Source organism: Etheostoma spectabile, chromosome 9 (assembly GCF_008692095.1).
Source record: "Etheostoma spectabile isolate EspeVRDwgs_2016 chromosome 9, UIUC_Espe_1.0, whole genome shotgun sequence".
Lineage (NCBI taxonomy): Eukaryota > Metazoa > Chordata > Actinopteri > Perciformes > Percidae > Etheostoma > Etheostoma spectabile.
Window position 1 is genome coordinate 14,356,884 of NC_045741.1, and position 16,892 is coordinate 14,373,775.

Genomic DNA, 16,892 nt, shown 5'->3' on the forward strand with positions numbered 1-16,892 from the left:
TCATTCATTTGTCCATCTGTGGAAGATGCTGCTGGTGTTGTCCTTGTTAAGGAGTCTGCAGCGGCAGGTCCGGGTCAATCTGCTTCCTTGCCTCTTCTTCAAGATCCAGATGCTTGTGGTCTCTGTTCCCTGGTTCTTCAGGGCTTTACTCAAGTCCAAAGTATGATCCCTGTATATCCACTGTCTGGGAAAGAGGTCCAAGTTCAATTTATGACCACCTGGGTCTTAACTTTGCATGCTCCTTGTCGATCGCGACATGAACTTGAACTACCAACCTGCTTTGTATAAAATTATACAGCGTGTGTTTTGATTGTCTGGTGAAAACTGTGCAACTTCCAGAAGATGCAAAACCCAATTAAATATTTTAAAATGTAATGATGTCAAATATAATCCGGTTATTCGTGCTTCTTAACAACTCCAAATTTGGGAGACACATGGCTTTTACCAGACAGAAATGATAGATGGGTAGTGTGATGCGATAGGAAATTTAAAATGTAGCGGTCAGAAGATGTTTAATTGTTTTAATGATTGTTTTTTATTTCTGACTGATTAAGAACAAATTGTGACCTCCTTGCCTGCACATATGAGCATAATTTCTAGTTACAATAGTTGAGAGAGTTTGCCGTATTTTCCTTTGACATGGGAATGAGGAGTCAATGTGGATTTTTTTAATTGGCCTTTTTCTTTCGTCCAGTTTGTGGGAATTATTTTTCCAATACAACTCTCACCACTCGTACGTTAATTTTTCACTTTGTCTTCCGCCTCATTGAGCTTGTCATATTCTGTTAACATTGCCTGATTTTCATGTCTGATTCCCAACCAGTACAGCACAGCTTCTGCAAACATTTGTCACAGCATATTTATCTTTTAGCTAAACTATCATTCTACTTACAACTGCATTAGGCCACAACACAAGGGTTAAATAGCATTGAAAGAATGGGATTATGCTTAATTATATTCCAAAAAATGACTATTGTAGGGGTAGTAGTCCAGGGGTATCACAATTTCAAAATTTTAAATCAAAAATCGATCAAAATGAGCTTACGATTTAGACCATTGAAATCAGAAGCAGGTTTGGCGATTCCTGAAATATTTTTCTCTCTCTACCCCCACCCCCACCAACTTGTACACGTCCAAAGAAAAGATCTGTTGTCTGTTAATTTTTTCTGCAGACAGTGTGTGTTCCATTTGTACTCGGAACTCGGATTTTCCGAGGTCAAAGTTGGAAACATGCCCCCTGACTTCGGATTTCCGAGTACCTCGAGCTAAAAATCCAACATGGCTGCTCCATGCATAAACAGTTGTGAAAGTTGTAGTACTGTAACATACAGTTATAAGCACTTCTTTGTTATTTGTAGCTCACTAAATCAGTCGTACATGCAGTGCTGTTCACATCTGTAGACATGATTTTATGCTGTTTATATGCACAAAAACAACGTAATGCGTTAAAAGCTGGCATTGCTAACAATGGCTAACCGCTACCCTGCAGCTTGACTTTCCAGACACCATGGCCACGGCCGGAGTCAGAGATAACCAAGAAACAGAACTGGAAACATCCTCCTGTTTCCCTGAATTCACCAGTGTGTGGCAACATTTTGCCTTTCCCAGTGAGTGAGTTATGTAAACAAACAAGGAAGGTAAAGCATGTGTGCTCCAATGGGACTCCATGGTGCCTTCAGGTACACCATGTTAAGGGGAGACAGGCAAAAGTAAAAAATTTCAATTTGAAGTTTTGGGCTATTTTACTACCATAACATGTGTTCTTTCAGACTATTGGAAATGAAACATCTAAAATACACATTTAGATGTTTATTTTTACTAAACCTTGTCTATCTATGCCTGTAAATGTCTGCTAAATTGACCAAAAGCCATTATTGGATAATTTAAACGTAAATGTTTCCGTAAATTGTAATACAAAAATAATTATCTTAATGTGAGTAATCAGCTGGAGAAGTTTCATGTTGTTATCTCTATTAGTTCCTTATTCACCTTTTCTCCCTTTTAACTTATGGGGCATTTAATTGTGCCGCATAAATTCTGCAAAGTTCAAGCTGTTGTTGCAAGTACCCTTCTCCTAGTTGCTCTTATTGTGGCATTGCCATCCCCTTTGAAAAAAAAAGTTTAAATTTAATAAAATCATAACCTAAAAAGTCAAAACTCATTTAGGGAAGAAGAATTTAGGGAATCGTGACCTTAGTGTAGTCATTTAAGTATCTGAAATGAAAACCATCTGGTTGGATCCGTGGCGTGTCTGTGCAGACTGTTCTAGTAGGTAGCAATGGAAAATGATATCTCCTTTTCTCCATTTCTGAGGTCTTCCATCATTGACTGAAAGTAACATTCTGTCCATGTTCCTGTCAGGAAATCATTGTTGTTTTGTGTTTGCATTCTGTACTGTTGCTAAAAAAATGTTTGTGTTGGCATTATTTGACTTGGAAACAAATGCTTTTTATATTGAAACCAGTAATAGATAGTAAGCTTTGTGATGCTGCAATTCTTAGTATGCGTGTCCTCTGGGTGTATATTAAAGGGCTGCTGAAGATGGATTCACTGCTCGGTTTTGAGTGTTAAAGGATCAATGTGGTTTATTACAACTTGGGTTCTATTTTCATAGTTTTGGCCAACATTTCTATCAGTTTTGACAATATTTACTTGCTTAGATCTGGAAACAAAGCGACATTACTACAATAAAGCTTGATGGGTCAAAAGACATAAGCATTCAGCCAATCACACAGGTTAAAACCAAACAGCTTTATTTGGAGGTAAAACTGACATCAGCTCACTTAAAATGATGGGGTTATAATAGTTATTGGCAATCTTTGCCACCCTGAGGGTTTGTTTAAAACCTGTATGAAATTCTGACTGCTTAAGTTACTTGTCCTGTCAGACTTCTCTTTTGTGATGTTACTGTGATCTCATATCTCAGCAGTTAACTTGAGAATACTATTATTACACAAAATAACTCCAAATCATGAAATATACTCATGTTGAATACACCTGAATTATCCTTCTAGTTAAGCTTATTTGTTCTTTCTGTTGTTTGTGTGTGTGTAATTTGGATTTGGTCGGCAAGGTATGAGTATTACTCAAGGTGTCAATGTTCATCTTTCCTTGGCCTTATTGCATCATCAATCAAATTGTCCAAAAAACTGCAGCTGCACTGCTCCCTGTTGTTTTTTTCCAACATATTCCACTTCTGGGCCCACATCAGTGATAAATTACATTTGTAATGTATATATGTTTCTGTCCTGCTGGTCCTCTTTTTCTACATTCGCTCATTTCCAACCCCTTGCAGTGTTTCTTTTAAATCCTCTGATTAGTTGGGCAGTATAGTCACAGCCTTGGGCCTGCACAATTCAGAGAAAAATACAAAGCCAGATTTCTTTGCTTAAAATTGATATCACGATTCTCTGCCATGATTTTTCTGACCATGACAAAACAAAACAAATTGGCAGTACCAAACCAAGGTTATGATAGTTTAGCATTTTTCTTTATTTTTCATTTTTCTTTTGTTTTGACTTTTTGTTTTCAAATTCAGTTTAGTTTTAGTTAATTTTTAAAGCGGGTTAAGTACTTGTAATGGAAAAATATAAATACAGATAATAAAGATATACAGAGTGTGTGTGGAGTAAATAAAAAAAACAGGAACAGAATCTGATAATGTTGTAGTTTCTGTTCCTGTTTTTTCAATTCCTCCACACACTCTCTGTATATCTTTAATATCTGTGTTTATACTTTTCCATTGCAAGTACTGTGGGATGAATAAAGTATATTTAATCTAATCTAGTTTAGTTTAGTTTTTATTTTTTTTAAATAATTAGTTTTAGTTTAGTTTTTATCAGTTTAGTCTTTTTTGTAATATGGGTTATTTGTCAGGGGATTCAAAAAGGTCAGAAATAGTATTGTGTAATAATAACTCAACAAAAACATCATACAATTTAAAGACGGAATGAAATGTCACGGTCGGAAAGATCTAACGTTATTTACCCTATCAAAGACGAAAACTAAGGACATTTACTCGATAATTTTAACCAAACATAGATTTTTTTGGCATCTATAGCACATATAGGTCACCAGGCGTTACCACGAGCCTGTAAACATAGAGGCCTCAATGAAGAGAAGGGAGAGCATTGCAGCGCTTGGGAGCGCTTTAAAACCAATTTCATACAGTCTGTTTAAATCTCACACAAGAAAGTAGTAGCGGGCGTGATGCATTCGGCTCAAAGTTAGTATATATATATATATACTAACAAATTCATTTAAAAATGAAATCGTGAACAGGGTGAATCGAGATTGGGATTTTACAACGATTAATCGTGCAGACCTATACAGCATGTTCACTCAGTGTGGTAATATTTTCTGAATGATTCTCTCTGTCCTTGTCAGATGCTGGCCACTCTGCTCATCATACGCCAGTTCCTTCAAAATGTGAAGGAGGTGCTGCAGCCTTATCTATATGAGCGCCACAAGCTGGGCGAGCTCACACTGCGAGCTGTGTGGGACCTGCTGCTTTCAGTGCTGCTGAAATATGCACGACTAGCAGCTGGAAAAGCCCAGGTCTCTCCCACTGACCAGGCCATGCCAGGACCTGGACTGAGGGGCACCAGGCCCGGGTTGGGTCAGCCAGATAGAAGGTCAAACTCATTATCTACAACTCTAATTAGAATAATCAATGCAGTAAACATACACTTGCAAGTATTAACACTCTAAAAGTGAAGTGAATTAAATCCTTCAATAATTCCATTTGAAGAATGCAATGAGAGGAACTGACACTTTGTCATAAGATCAGTATAATGAACAATGACATTTAAGTGTTTACTGTTGTCATCCACACCAACACTCAAAGCCACTGTATCTGCACTTGACAATGTCTGCGAGCCGCATGCAGTTATGATTCATGCCAGACAAACACTGAGGAAATACTGTAGACAGAACACTGCTGTGAATGGTTAACACACACACATTTTGTCTGATGTCTACTTGTCCTTTCAACTTCTCTCAGGGAAAAGAAGTGTTTGAACGGGGGATGCGGGGTGCCTGATGAGGAGGATGGAGGTGAGAGGGACGAGGCTGACAGCGGGAGGTTCAGTGAAGGAGAGACGGAGGAGGAAAGTCTGATCGACTGTGGTTTGAAGCTGAGGAAAGTCAGCTTCATAGAGAAGGTATAAGCTGTGTGATAACAATATTTATGAAGTGTTATGATACTGATGCTGTTGCGCTAATGTGTTTTTGTTGTTAAGGTGGACAGAAGGCCAGTCTGCAGTGGGCCCCACATGGACACCAGTTTCCTGGAAGAAGGGAGCCCCACGATGGTAGAAAAAGGAATGGACCCTGCCTCTGTATTTGAAATGTGTGACGACGACGATGATAATGGCATCCATGATGTGAAGGAGCCAGGGGGGGGAGCAACAGGCATGACTGAGGGAATTAATGCTGGGGCTTCTGCCAGCGCTGCCCCGCTGCCTTCTGGGTCAGAGAGCAGCACATCAGTACAACACAGGAGAAGAGGCAGGAGCATAGAGAGACCTGAGCCTAAGACAAAAAGGGAATCGTGGATAGACCCCCCTGAAGAGAGAAGAGAGAGCAACATACTCACTCAGGCTGAGATGGAGAGCTGCATGCAGACCTACTCTGTAAGCAGGACTGTATAGTGACCTTATTCTGTAAACGCCACACAGGCACTGGCAATTTGCATCTTTTGAAATATTTAATGGTAAATTCCAGAATTTGTCACTCTGGGTGTTATTATTTTCATATTATGACTAATGGTCATAATAACAGTTTAATCATCGCCTCTGGAAGAATGACATTGATTGAGGTCTGGAGGTCTCCTACAGAATCTTTGTAAAACTTCAGTTTAACCCAAATCCTCTCACACATCTTTGAGTTTGTAATCCAACTGGGGCATGCCTTTATTGTATAGTTGCAGGCAAAGAAAACTGCACCATGTCATTTTTGTGCAGCTCTTGGCAATATCGAGAGGGATTTCCAGGGGACTACATTCTGTGTTTAATTATGGTCAGATTTAAAATCCTATTTGGGATGATTTCTGTGATTTGGAAAGCTGTTGGTGACTCATGCTCCTTGCCCGGTTAATGTAGATGTCCCAAATGTCTAAAATGATTGAGTAGAATTTTATCATTACCAATCATAGTCATAATAGACAAAAACATGAGAATATTACCCAGGTTGACAAAATCTCTTTAAGGTTTTCCAGGAAACTTAGATTGTGAAGAGTTTCATTTAGATTAGATAGATAGAAAATAATCGTAAAATGTTGTATAATAGTTGGTAAACAACTTAGCCATACATGTTGCCAGCTGCCAGGTAACACTGTCATTCTACTCATACTGAACTCAGGTTTCATACATGTCGCAAATAAGCACTGCAACGCTCCAACCATATCCCTCAGCCTTCACAGTATCATGACACGTGTCTTGAGTGTGATATAGATAACACGGGGTTATTTTCCAAAAGATCATAAATTACTAAATGACAACTAAACAAAGCTAATGACATCTTTTGTGTTATTTGGTACCATTTGTGCATTGATTTGTTCTACAGAATTGCAGTCTTGTCTTGTCTTCTAGCTGCATTCAGACTTTACTCACTTGTTAGAGCTGTGGTTTAATAGTCCACTCTGCACCTCTCAGGACACCTTCCAGGACTACCAAGAGATGTTTGTCCAGTTTGGCTACGTGGTGCTCTTCTCCTCAGCCTTCCCTCTGGCTGCCATGTGCGCGCTCATCAACAACATCATTGAGATCCGCAGCGATGCCTTTAAGCTCTGCACTGGTCTGCAGAGGCCCTTTGGAATTAGAGTGGAGAGCATTGGCCAGTGGCAGGTCAGAAAGTTAACACAAGCTCATGAAGTTGTTATGCCATAATTGTAAATTGACTGAATTCATTGCCATACAAAGACACATTTAAATAGTTATAATTATGCTGTTTTATGTAACACACACTGGCTTGATATCCATTTTTAAAGTTAAAGACCAGATCATGGAAATATATCTGTGTAGCAATCACATTTAATAGATCAATTACTAGTAACTGGTTGGAATAACTGAGCTAAATTTAATTTGTGCATAGCACAAAGTCAGTGTTAAGAAACAGCAAAGTTAATCCTTTTTTGTTTTCTCCTTCACAGACTGCGATGGAAGCCATGGGCCTGATTGCCATCATAGTGAATTGTTACCTGATTGGTCAATGTGGTCAGCTACAGCGTCTCTTCCCGTGGCTCAGCCCCGAGATGGCCATCATCTCCATCGTCATCCTTGAGGTACTGCTGCTCCTTCCTGCAAGTCCGTCTGAAGTGCTTGGACCGGTGCTTTTTTAAACTTTTTTTCTCAGGGAGACAGCATTTTGTGACCAAGCACAAATTGTAAGATAATCAGAAAATGCGCCAGGTATTAAGACTGCAAACAAGTTTACTACTGTCTGTATTTTTATACCTGCAAACATGTTGAAGGGTTGTATGACACAATAAACTCAAATGATGGTCACACTGATGAATAATAATGTATTCCCAACTTGCCAATCTTTTAAAAAGCATAAACAGATGCCCTGAAACGCTCCTCATGTTTCTCCTCTTACAGTACTTGTAACATATTTAGATACCGGTTATGTTAGTGCTGCACTCTGTGCTTGCCTATATTTGGAAAAAGGTAAACAGCCTGCAGCTCTGTCTTGGCCTGATAAAGAAGTCAGGCCTATCAGTAGCAGGATTTCAAGGTCTAGATAATATTGTGCAAGAATTAGTTCAAGTAACATACCCTTAAAGAGTATTTCAAATCATCGTGTCCTATATCTAATTGGGATTGTACTTTCAAGGAATAATTTTTAGTTTCTTCCCAAAACCTCCTCTTTCTACCTGCCTGTATATCTGCAGCATTTTGCCATCCTCTTGAAGTACGTCATCCATGTGGCAATCCCTGACATTCCTACATGGGTCCGAGAGGAGATGGCTAAACTGGATTATCAGCGCAGGGAGGCTTTTAAGGTAAATACTGTGACAGCACAAGAACAAGAAAATGTTATTTGTCATGGACAAACGAGATGCACGAGATGGATGAAGTTCAATAATTATTCAGGCAGTTCAAACAAGCCCTCAAACAACTACCTCATTATGAACAGAGTACTTTAATAAAATAGAAAAATCCATAGCTGTAGCCACCAGAGGAGCCAAAGTCTCTGCTGCAAACAAGCTGTACTGCAACAATGCAGGTGTCATTTTAGAGCTAAATTGCATATTTTAAACTTCTGGTGATATTTTAGTAATTATACTTTTGAGAAACAATACAAGTAGAACATAGAAAAGAGATTAGGCTGTAATGGCCCCTGCAGTACTAATGCAGGATTCTTAGTAAGGGATTTGTTCGATAGGTAGCACTGCAGCATTGTAATGGTTAGCTGGGTTAGTGCTGATTCTAGTAAATACATTGTGAGAATGTGTTTTTCCTTCCTCTGCAGAAGCACGAGCGGCAGGCGCAGCAGCATTACCAGCAGCTGCAGAGGAGGAAGAGGGAGGAGGAGGAGAGGCAGAGGCAGGCGGAGCATATGGCCCGCAGGGAAAGGGAGCGGGACGACAGCAAGGGCGACTCCTCTGGGGATCATCACCACGACAAAAGTCACAGCAGCAAATCGCGGCCTGGGGCCGGAGGAGGAGGGGGCAGCGGGTCAGACAAACCCAAGAGGCCCAGCTCTCTGTTGGCCAACAATAACGTGATGAAGCTGAAACAGATCATCCCGCTGCAGAGCAAGTTCTCCTCGAGTGGCGCTCGCTCCCCTCAGTCCCCCACCGGAAATGAGCCGAAGCTGCCCGGGTTCCTGAGTTTTAAATTCCTCAAGTCACCTGAGAATAAGAAGGAAGGTGCTGCGGCTTCTGCGGCCACCACCACAGCTGCTAACACCACAGCTACAGCATCATCATCATCTTCATCATCAGGTAGCAGCTCTCAGGAGCGTTCTCAGTCACCCAGCAAAGCCTTCAACCCTGGGAAACTGTTTAACTTCGGGAAGTCTGAGGGGGGAGCGTGTGTGAACGGGGCTGCGCTGCACAGACCTGGCGAAGGATCATCATCACAGACGTCAGACAGACAACCATCCAGGTCTGACTTGAATGGTGTTCCAGACGAGATCCCCTCACCTGGAGGGGAAGGGTCAGAGAACGGACATGCAACAGACTTGGACCCGGCTGGCTCTAAAGTCTAGTAGCTTCAGAAACACACAAACTTGTCATTTGTTACATCTCAACTGAATAAGTGATGTGTTTACTGTGAGGAGAGGCCTGGCCTACCTTCTGTGCTATCACAGGCTATGTGTAGAAGTACTTGAAGCAGAAAGAGGAGATGAGATGGATGAGAGGTGACTATTGTTTTGGCTTGCTCTATTGCTGAGAGGCAAAAAAACAGGCTTTATAAGAAAGATGTAAGCACTCTTGTCATGAGCGAATAAACACACACACACACACACATACACACACACACACACACACACACACACACACACACACACACACACACACACACACACACACACACACACACACACACACACACACACACACACAAACAAATACTTCCTTGTCTGCAATACATAAAGAAATGCATGAGCTGCGTTTCTAATATTTTGAAGCCTTTAAAGCAGAGAGCTGTGCATCTTGATTTCTTCTGGTCATAAATTGTAAGCATCTCAATGGCCTCCCACTAGGACATAACAATAACAACACCGTCTGTTGTGGAGACAAAAGGATTTAAAACATTTACACAGGGGTTTGAAATGATCACAAATTGTACATCAAATAAATTCTGAGAGTGTTTTTAGCCATCACAACTCAAGTGATTATTAGATATTGTCTCATTTTTAACTTTGAGGAATTCTTGGGCCCTTCACTTTTTATATTGAAGTGGAAAAAATGGAATAGCAATATCAGTCAGTGTTTTTATTCTTATCAGTCATCACAAACCCTCCCGTAATAAGCATCCCTGATGTATCACCGGCTTTATTTTCAAAGCTGAGGTGATGTCTGAGCTTTGAACACTTCTCCCCATCCTTTGACAGTGGCAGATTAGTTTGAAAAGGAAGGAAAGAGTTTGGTTAATCGAGCTGTAACGTACCAGTATTTTTTTGCAAAAGAGCAAGTGGAAGAGAGACAAAAAAAAGCAGAAATAGACAAAGGTGATTTTGAGAAAACGGAACATGGAATGTGCGTGCTGTTCTCCATTCAAGCTCGTGGAGCGCCTAATAAACACAGATGGGGCTCTATTCCACACATTCTAACCAGACTTGGCAAACTAGCGTAGAATTTAAGAAGTAACATTTGCACTAAACCCTTAGGCCCAGCATAGAACCCTATATCGCTCTGCAGGAGAGAGGATCAACACCAGCCTGCCTCATAACATTATGCAAAAGCTGGATTGTTTTGATTTACACCTTTTACACAATACATGCTATCTACTCACCTGCCTCTACTCTCAGCAACTATGGGGCAACTAATAGTTGCTCTTGTTTATGTTGAGCTCCATATCTTTTTATACACACCATTTGCAGCATTGTTTTTATTGCAGTGCGGATGGGAATTTACTTTTTTAACCAAAGCGGTATTTTTCAGAGAATACTGTTAACCCAAGATGTATGTGTACTGTATGTTTTAGAGTGTTCTAAGGTATACGTTATGCCAATCCATTAAGTAAGCATACCATCTACCAGAAACAGGTATTTCACTTCTGTAAGGTCTCCATAAGGTGGCGCCAGAGTTTATTTGCATAGCAAAATATGTTTGTTCAGTTCACTATTGACTATTAACCCATAACACGTCTTCAGTGTACAGCGGGGACAATAACAATAGAGTGTCAGGCTGCAGACTCTTCAAAAATAAATGTATTATGGTGACATTAGATAAGGTGCACACAGGTACACAAAGTTTCAGAGGCTATCACACTGTAGGTTGAGCGAGAGAAACATTAACTATGCATTTTCACACCATCACCTCTGGCGTGCATTTTGGCAATAACATTGAGTTGTAGGAGATGTATTACTATAAGTCTAAACTAACTCCCCCACCCACAGCACACATCCTACTGCATTATTATTATTGTTATTATTATTATTATTAGCTGGACTCTATGCATCTTTTATTTGTGTCCCTTCAATTTCCAATGTCAGCTCTCTCCTGTCTCATATTTAACATAAGGAATCTGGCTTTACTTACCATTAAAATAATAACAATAATCTCATCCATCCACAGCTTTGTGTTCACAGAATCTGTCTAGTCTAGGAACAATGATGACATTGAGCTTCAAACTGTTTTTCTTTTAAATATTGTGTTGCGGCTTTAATGTGTCTGTAACAACTTCACAAGTATGATCCACCTTTCAATCCCATGCCTAAGGAAAACAAAAATGTACTTCAGCAAACAGGCAAAAAGATCCTACTGACATTAAATGCTGGAGATCAATGTGTGTGGTCACAGTCTCATTTTACTGTGAATCTACAGTTATTTTGTATATTTGGAAGTTATTGGTCATTATAAATGTAAAATGAGAAGTGCAACGCTGAGAGAAGTTTGATATCTTTCATGTCTTTGTGCATCACATGCTGGTCATTGTTAAAGGGGCATATGATAGAGAACAGGATGGTAAGCATAGCTGAGCGTAGTTTTACCAAAATCTTTATTCTTTCAGAATTTTTTCATTCAGCATTTCAGGAATGAGTGACACCATGATTCAATAGAGACCATAGATTATCATTTGTGTTTGTGTAGAAAATGAGAAGCCAGTTTTAAGAGCAGAGGTGACTAAACTGAGAATTCATGGAAAACTGATTACAACTTAATTTGATAGAAATTGACAGCATTTAACAACCTATCACTTTTTTCATCATTGCACTCTTAGGAGCAGCAATAACGTCTGCATATTGCTAATCTGGAGGCATTTAAAGCATTGGTTGAAGTAAATGAATAGATCTTGGGCATCATTGACAGCTTCTTTAAGAGGCATCCCATGCCAGTGACAGCACCAGGCCAAGCACAGGCGTCCCTCACGTCAGGACAGCAGCTCAAACAACCGAGACTCAACTGTCAGTAATTCACCATTAAAGCAACTGCGGTTCTTTACAAGATTTGGGCTTATCTAGGCAGTCTGATGTGAAACTAGTTGACTGAATTTAGTAAATGTACTGTCTTCTTCTGGAGAACGTGTGAACAGGTGAGGTTTTCACCATAGCTACATTAAAAACCTGACCCTAACCTCAAGAATTTAAGTTACGACCTTCATGGAAGTCTCACTTACTGAACATCATATGCTCTTCCAACGTACCACTGTACAAAAAAAGATCTTTTAAAGAGAAATACTGGGAAATGGGATTATTTATTTATTTTAATTTATTTTGTCATATTTTTGTAAGACCTGAAAATGGTTAATAAAACTATTTCAAATGCATTTCATGTGTTGTGAAATTGTTCACAGCTGCACATTTTTTCTTCACTGACAAATGTTTTCAATACTGGGAATAAAAATCTCCTTAAATCAAGGACGTACAATCATCTAGAAGTATCACATGACAAAAAAACAGTTTCAATGCAGTTTTATTTCAGCAACGCTAAAAAGAACATATCTGATGATCTAACACACATGACATGGGGCAAGGCTTATTAGGGTGTGGTAGAATAGTCTATCTGGGCAGAAGCATACTGTGTTTTTTACGCTCAAGAAACAGACAGTAATTACACCGTAGGTAGGAGAATGAAAGACCTCACTGTCACCCCACATTGCAGAATCAACCAAAAAAAGGACAGGAAGCTTTTATTTGACTCTGCTGGGCAGTGATATTTATAATAATACAAAAAGCTTAATTCAGTGTTGTACAGTATATGACACCAATACAAACTGAAGCTCAGGAACAAGGCAGGATGGCGACTGCACTTTGCTGTGCATGCTTACTGTGCATTCTATGGCTGAAAATATAAGGTCCCTTTAAAGCCCCGTGTTCATCTAAGCCAGCTCGTGTGACAAAAACCCTCTAGGGCTGTCACAAAGACAGGGCGAACAGTACAGCTATCCCAGGCCCTGAGCTGGGGGAGCTAAAGGGTCCAAACCATGATGACAGGTTGTAAGGCCTCTAGGCTAATACCTTCCACAGTCACACAAGATAACACCACAACACCCCTTAAGTTTTATTACTGGTCCGGAAGTATAATACCCGGTCGTGAAAACATCAACATGCAAGGCAAGGTAACATCCACTGAGCACCGTGGCTCTTTACTTCACTTTCACAAAAGGTCCTTTTTCTATCATATCCATGGGCATGAATTATTTTACAAAAAGGCAGACACAAATATTGGATGAACTTCTGGTACTGGCAATTATTTACACAGATCATAACATTCTTCTTTTTTTTCTTTCCTTTTCCAGACATTCCTGTACATTTTTTCATCACTATATGTGCTGTTACATTGTTGTGCAACTAAAAGTCCAACATTTTACAACTCTGTATTCAAGCTCAACTTTTTCCTTATTTTTTTTTGTCCTTTTATGAAAGAGCAGCAAAAGCTCACAGAAAATCCCATACACTAGTATCGTTTAGCCAGAAGGTGGTGCTAGATGTAAAAAATATTTCTCAGAAACACCACCACAACATTTATCCTACAAGAACAAGTCCCAGAATATAATCACGGTATGCAATTCACCATAAACACATATCTATGGGGGATTATGGGACAGTTGCTTCTACTTTGTGCAGTTCTTCACAGTGCAGTCTTAGTTCAGTGTGGAGAAATGTTGCAATGCCCCCATGTGGTTGCAGAGTGGGCAGTGAAACTGAGAGGGTGGGCACTGTGGCTGGCAGGAAGCTCATTGCCATACGTAAAAAATAATTGTTATAATAAAATTAAAACAGTAACAAAAAGTTGTCTTTGCACAAATCAGGACAGACTTTCTAAGTGACCAAGTGGCTACACAAGTCATGTGTATGAGACAATTTCAAAGGTAGTGTCTGACTATCTGTCAAGTCCCTCTCTAAACTTAAATCAACTCTAACGCTTTTCAACTATTCATTCACCTCAAGCATACAGTACAACACGCTCACAGCGTAGCATGTATGCAAACACAGAGTACCCAGCATAACATTAAAATAAAACACCACTATAAAGTTCCCTTCCTGACAACCACTCTGTTCTGTCAGTGGCAAACAGTGGCTTTCAAATCTTTTCTGGTTATATTAATTTAATGCACACAATTTTAGACAATAAATGGCTGCTTTGTTGACAGATATTTCCCTACTTCCACGTATATTTTAGCTATTGGTGATGCCAGGAAAGGCATCCTGCCATAGTGCAGAATGCCCAGAAGTATTTATTATTTAGGTGGGATTATCCTAATCAAATTTGGTGGGGTTGGTTTATACTGGCTATACTCTGTACACGCACACGCACACACACACACACACACACACACACACACACACACACACACACACACACACACACACACACACTTATGAGTCCTCATTCATCTCTTGGCTATCTGTCCGTGCAATCTTCCTTGGGGGTGCCGGACTGTCACCCTCACCTTGTTCTTGTTCCCTTTTCTTTGCTGCATTCTATGTGACACAAAGAATTTAACAGCAGTCAGTAAAATCACATATTACTTTTTTATACTAATCCAGCTACCAAAGACTAAAGATGTTGAGGCTTACGAATAACTGAGACCAAACAACGAACAAAGATGTAGACTGTCAGTGAGTGAGGCTAGACTAATGAAATTGGAAAGAACAAAGAACTGCACATGCTCACCTTTTTGTCCCACTGCTGATGGAGGTAACGCAAGAGAATGTTGGTTTTCTCTGTTACAATAACTGTAGAGCGAACACAGTCAACATGTTACTAACATTTTTTGTTAAAAAGATTTTAGAGCAGTCTCCACAAAATGCATGTAGTAATAACACATTAGTGATCAACTACAGTAAAGCAACAGCTTCTGTTAATATAGCCTTACTCTTAATTTATGGTTTGAAGCTTAAGACTTTCCTCACCGTTTTCCCTTGACTTTGAGTTTGGTACTTACTCTGTTCAGAGGGGTATTCTTGTGTTGGAAGGTACACAGAAGGCCTCCGATTCTGTAAATAATAACTAAGGAGGTTACAAATTACAGTTGTGTGTTGTCCTTATGCATTTTTTGTGAGTAATTTAGTTAAGGGACAATTACAGGATTTGATAGTTTCTACGTTATTTGGTGTGTGTATGAGCAAATATTGCAGACAATTGTTAAGCATCTCATCCAAAGCAATTATTCATTAGAGTTAATATTGACAGTTTGAGGACATAAATAGTATAATAAGGTACTTACAGATGCTTTACAAACGGAGTCTGCATGAAACCTGCTGAAGTTGCTCTTATTGTAGACGGGTAGTCCTTTCAAGAAATCAGCCTGTGGGAAGAGGGTGTGTTGATGATTAAACCCCGCAGTTCTGGTTTTGAGAAGTCTTTTCTTTCGTCTCTCATTTTAAATCTGACCCTTAAGACTGCAAGCCTCAGTCACCCGTCTATCCGCCCTCCACTGAGGCGGATGGTTACGAAACCCCCAGATGAGGAGTCCCTGCAAATGACTGTAGATGCAGGATAAATACAGTCACTGAGCAGTACTGGGCGTTCCCTCATCTTAGCAACCCATGCACGCTAACGGGCCTTCTGCTACTCACGTAACCTCCCAACAGGAGGTAATGACTTCAGATAGAGTGTTTTGCAAGTCAGATCTGAACAGCCCAGAACACATAACGATGCCGGCCGGCTTGGCATCGGTTAATGAATGCCAACAGTAGAACAGCAGGTGTGGCTAGCAGCTAGCTCGGTATTACCATATGCCATGTGAGAACTGTGGTGCAGCTTAAGATAACGTTACAAGCATGGCCTATGTGGATTAAATACCTTCTCCATGATGGTAGAAATTTCCAACGCCGACTTATGGACTTGGCTTGGTGTTTGTTGTGCTGGCCGTGATGGCAGGCAGTATGAGTATGCTACGGTTAGCCGCGCTAGCTTAGAGGCTAGCTAACCGAGACAGCAGTCCTATCGGGTCCTCTCGACAAAGAAAACAGCCGCCTTCACACACACGTTGTTGTTTCCATTCTATGTCCCAGTGTCCATGAACAAATTTACTACACATAGAGAACGTAACCCAGTATGTCATTGCATGAGTTAGCAATGCTAGTTGCACAGGACTACTTCAGCTAGCATGATGGCTGGATGTAAGCGATGGTTCATTGACCACGCCCTGAGAGCGGCCATTGGTCTAGCCTTGCTCCCACGTGGTAGTAGCTTGACCTGACAGCCAATCATTAAACACAAAAGCTCCCCGCCCCTCCCTAAAATATTGACTGGGAAATCTTGCTCTCCCACATGATGAGCTTCATTATAAAATAGACATCACAAGCTACCAGGGGTGAAAGAAGTACCCAGATCCTTTACTGATGCCAAGAGATCCATACATATTTAAAAAATAGATAAGTATAATAAGTTTGAAACTAAAAGGCATTCACAGGAATTGTTGCAAACTTTAGGTTTTACTTTAGCATGGTTAAGGCTGCAACAATGCTTCCGTACTTTTTATTGGAATGCACACTTGTCTTTGATGTTTTTTTATACAGGTATATTCTCTTTATATACTAGTATTATCAATTGTTGTATGACCATCCCAGTATAAAAAGGTACACTTTAAATTAATCTTACAGCTAAAGGGAAAACAACATATAATTGGCTCAATGGTTTGCTTGGTCTTGATTTCTGTGGTCTTCCTTACACCTCACTGGCACCTGCCTTCTGGACCAGCCTTCTGGACTCCCTACAAACAGTTACCTAGCAACAACAGCCATGGCAACTGCCACAGCACCAGCTCATG

General features: G+C 40.1%; 2 protein-coding genes across 4 annotated transcripts in view; one reads left to right on the forward strand and one right to left on the reverse strand.

Moving 5' to 3' along the window:
• The window catches only part of ano8b (anoctamin 8b), a 39,716-nt gene extending 27,390 nt beyond the window's left edge, over positions 1–12,326 (forward strand). For 2 of the 3 annotated variants that reach the window (XM_032527119.1, XM_032527120.1), the window contains exons 13-20: positions 26–160; positions 4,387–4,634; positions 5,003–5,162; positions 5,241–5,633; positions 6,654–6,845; positions 7,151–7,282; positions 7,892–8,002; positions 8,473–12,326. In XM_032527119.1, coding sequence (XP_032383010.1) covers positions 26–160; positions 4,387–4,634; positions 5,003–5,162; positions 5,241–5,633; positions 6,654–6,845; positions 7,151–7,282; positions 7,892–8,002; positions 8,473–9,213 — 2,112 coding nt within the window. In that variant the 3' untranslated portion in view covers positions 9,214–12,326. The remainder of the gene's footprint in view (positions 1–25; positions 161–4,386; positions 4,635–5,002; positions 5,163–5,240; positions 5,634–6,653; positions 6,846–7,150; positions 7,283–7,891; positions 8,003–8,472) is intronic. The other variant, XM_032527121.1, reaches the window with a different exon arrangement.
• A 244-nt stretch (positions 12,327–12,570) lies between these two features.
• Positions 12,571–16,304, reverse strand: dda1 (DET1 and DDB1 associated 1). The gene is made up of 5 exons (XM_032527127.1): positions 15,923–16,304; positions 15,345–15,425; positions 15,063–15,114; positions 14,792–14,853; positions 12,571–14,598 (listed from the first exon to the last, which is right to left on the reverse strand). The coding sequence occupies exons 1-5, from the start codon at positions 15,929–15,931 to the stop codon at positions 14,494–14,496; spliced, it is 309 nt and encodes a 102-aa protein (XP_032383018.1). The 5' UTR covers positions 15,932–16,304; the 3' UTR covers positions 12,571–14,493.
• Positions 16,305–16,892: the final 588 nt, after the last annotated feature.

Coding starts and splice junctions, on each gene's coding strand:
- dda1 (XM_032527127.1), bottom strand. Junction 15,115..15,344: donor ACTCCGTTTGTAAAGCATCT/GTAAGTACCTTA, acceptor TATTATTTACAG/AATCGGAGGCCTTCTGTGTA. Junction 14,599..14,791: donor ATCAGCAGTGGGACAAAAAG/GTGAGCATGTGC, acceptor TGTGTCACATAG/AATGCAGCAAAGAAAAGGGA.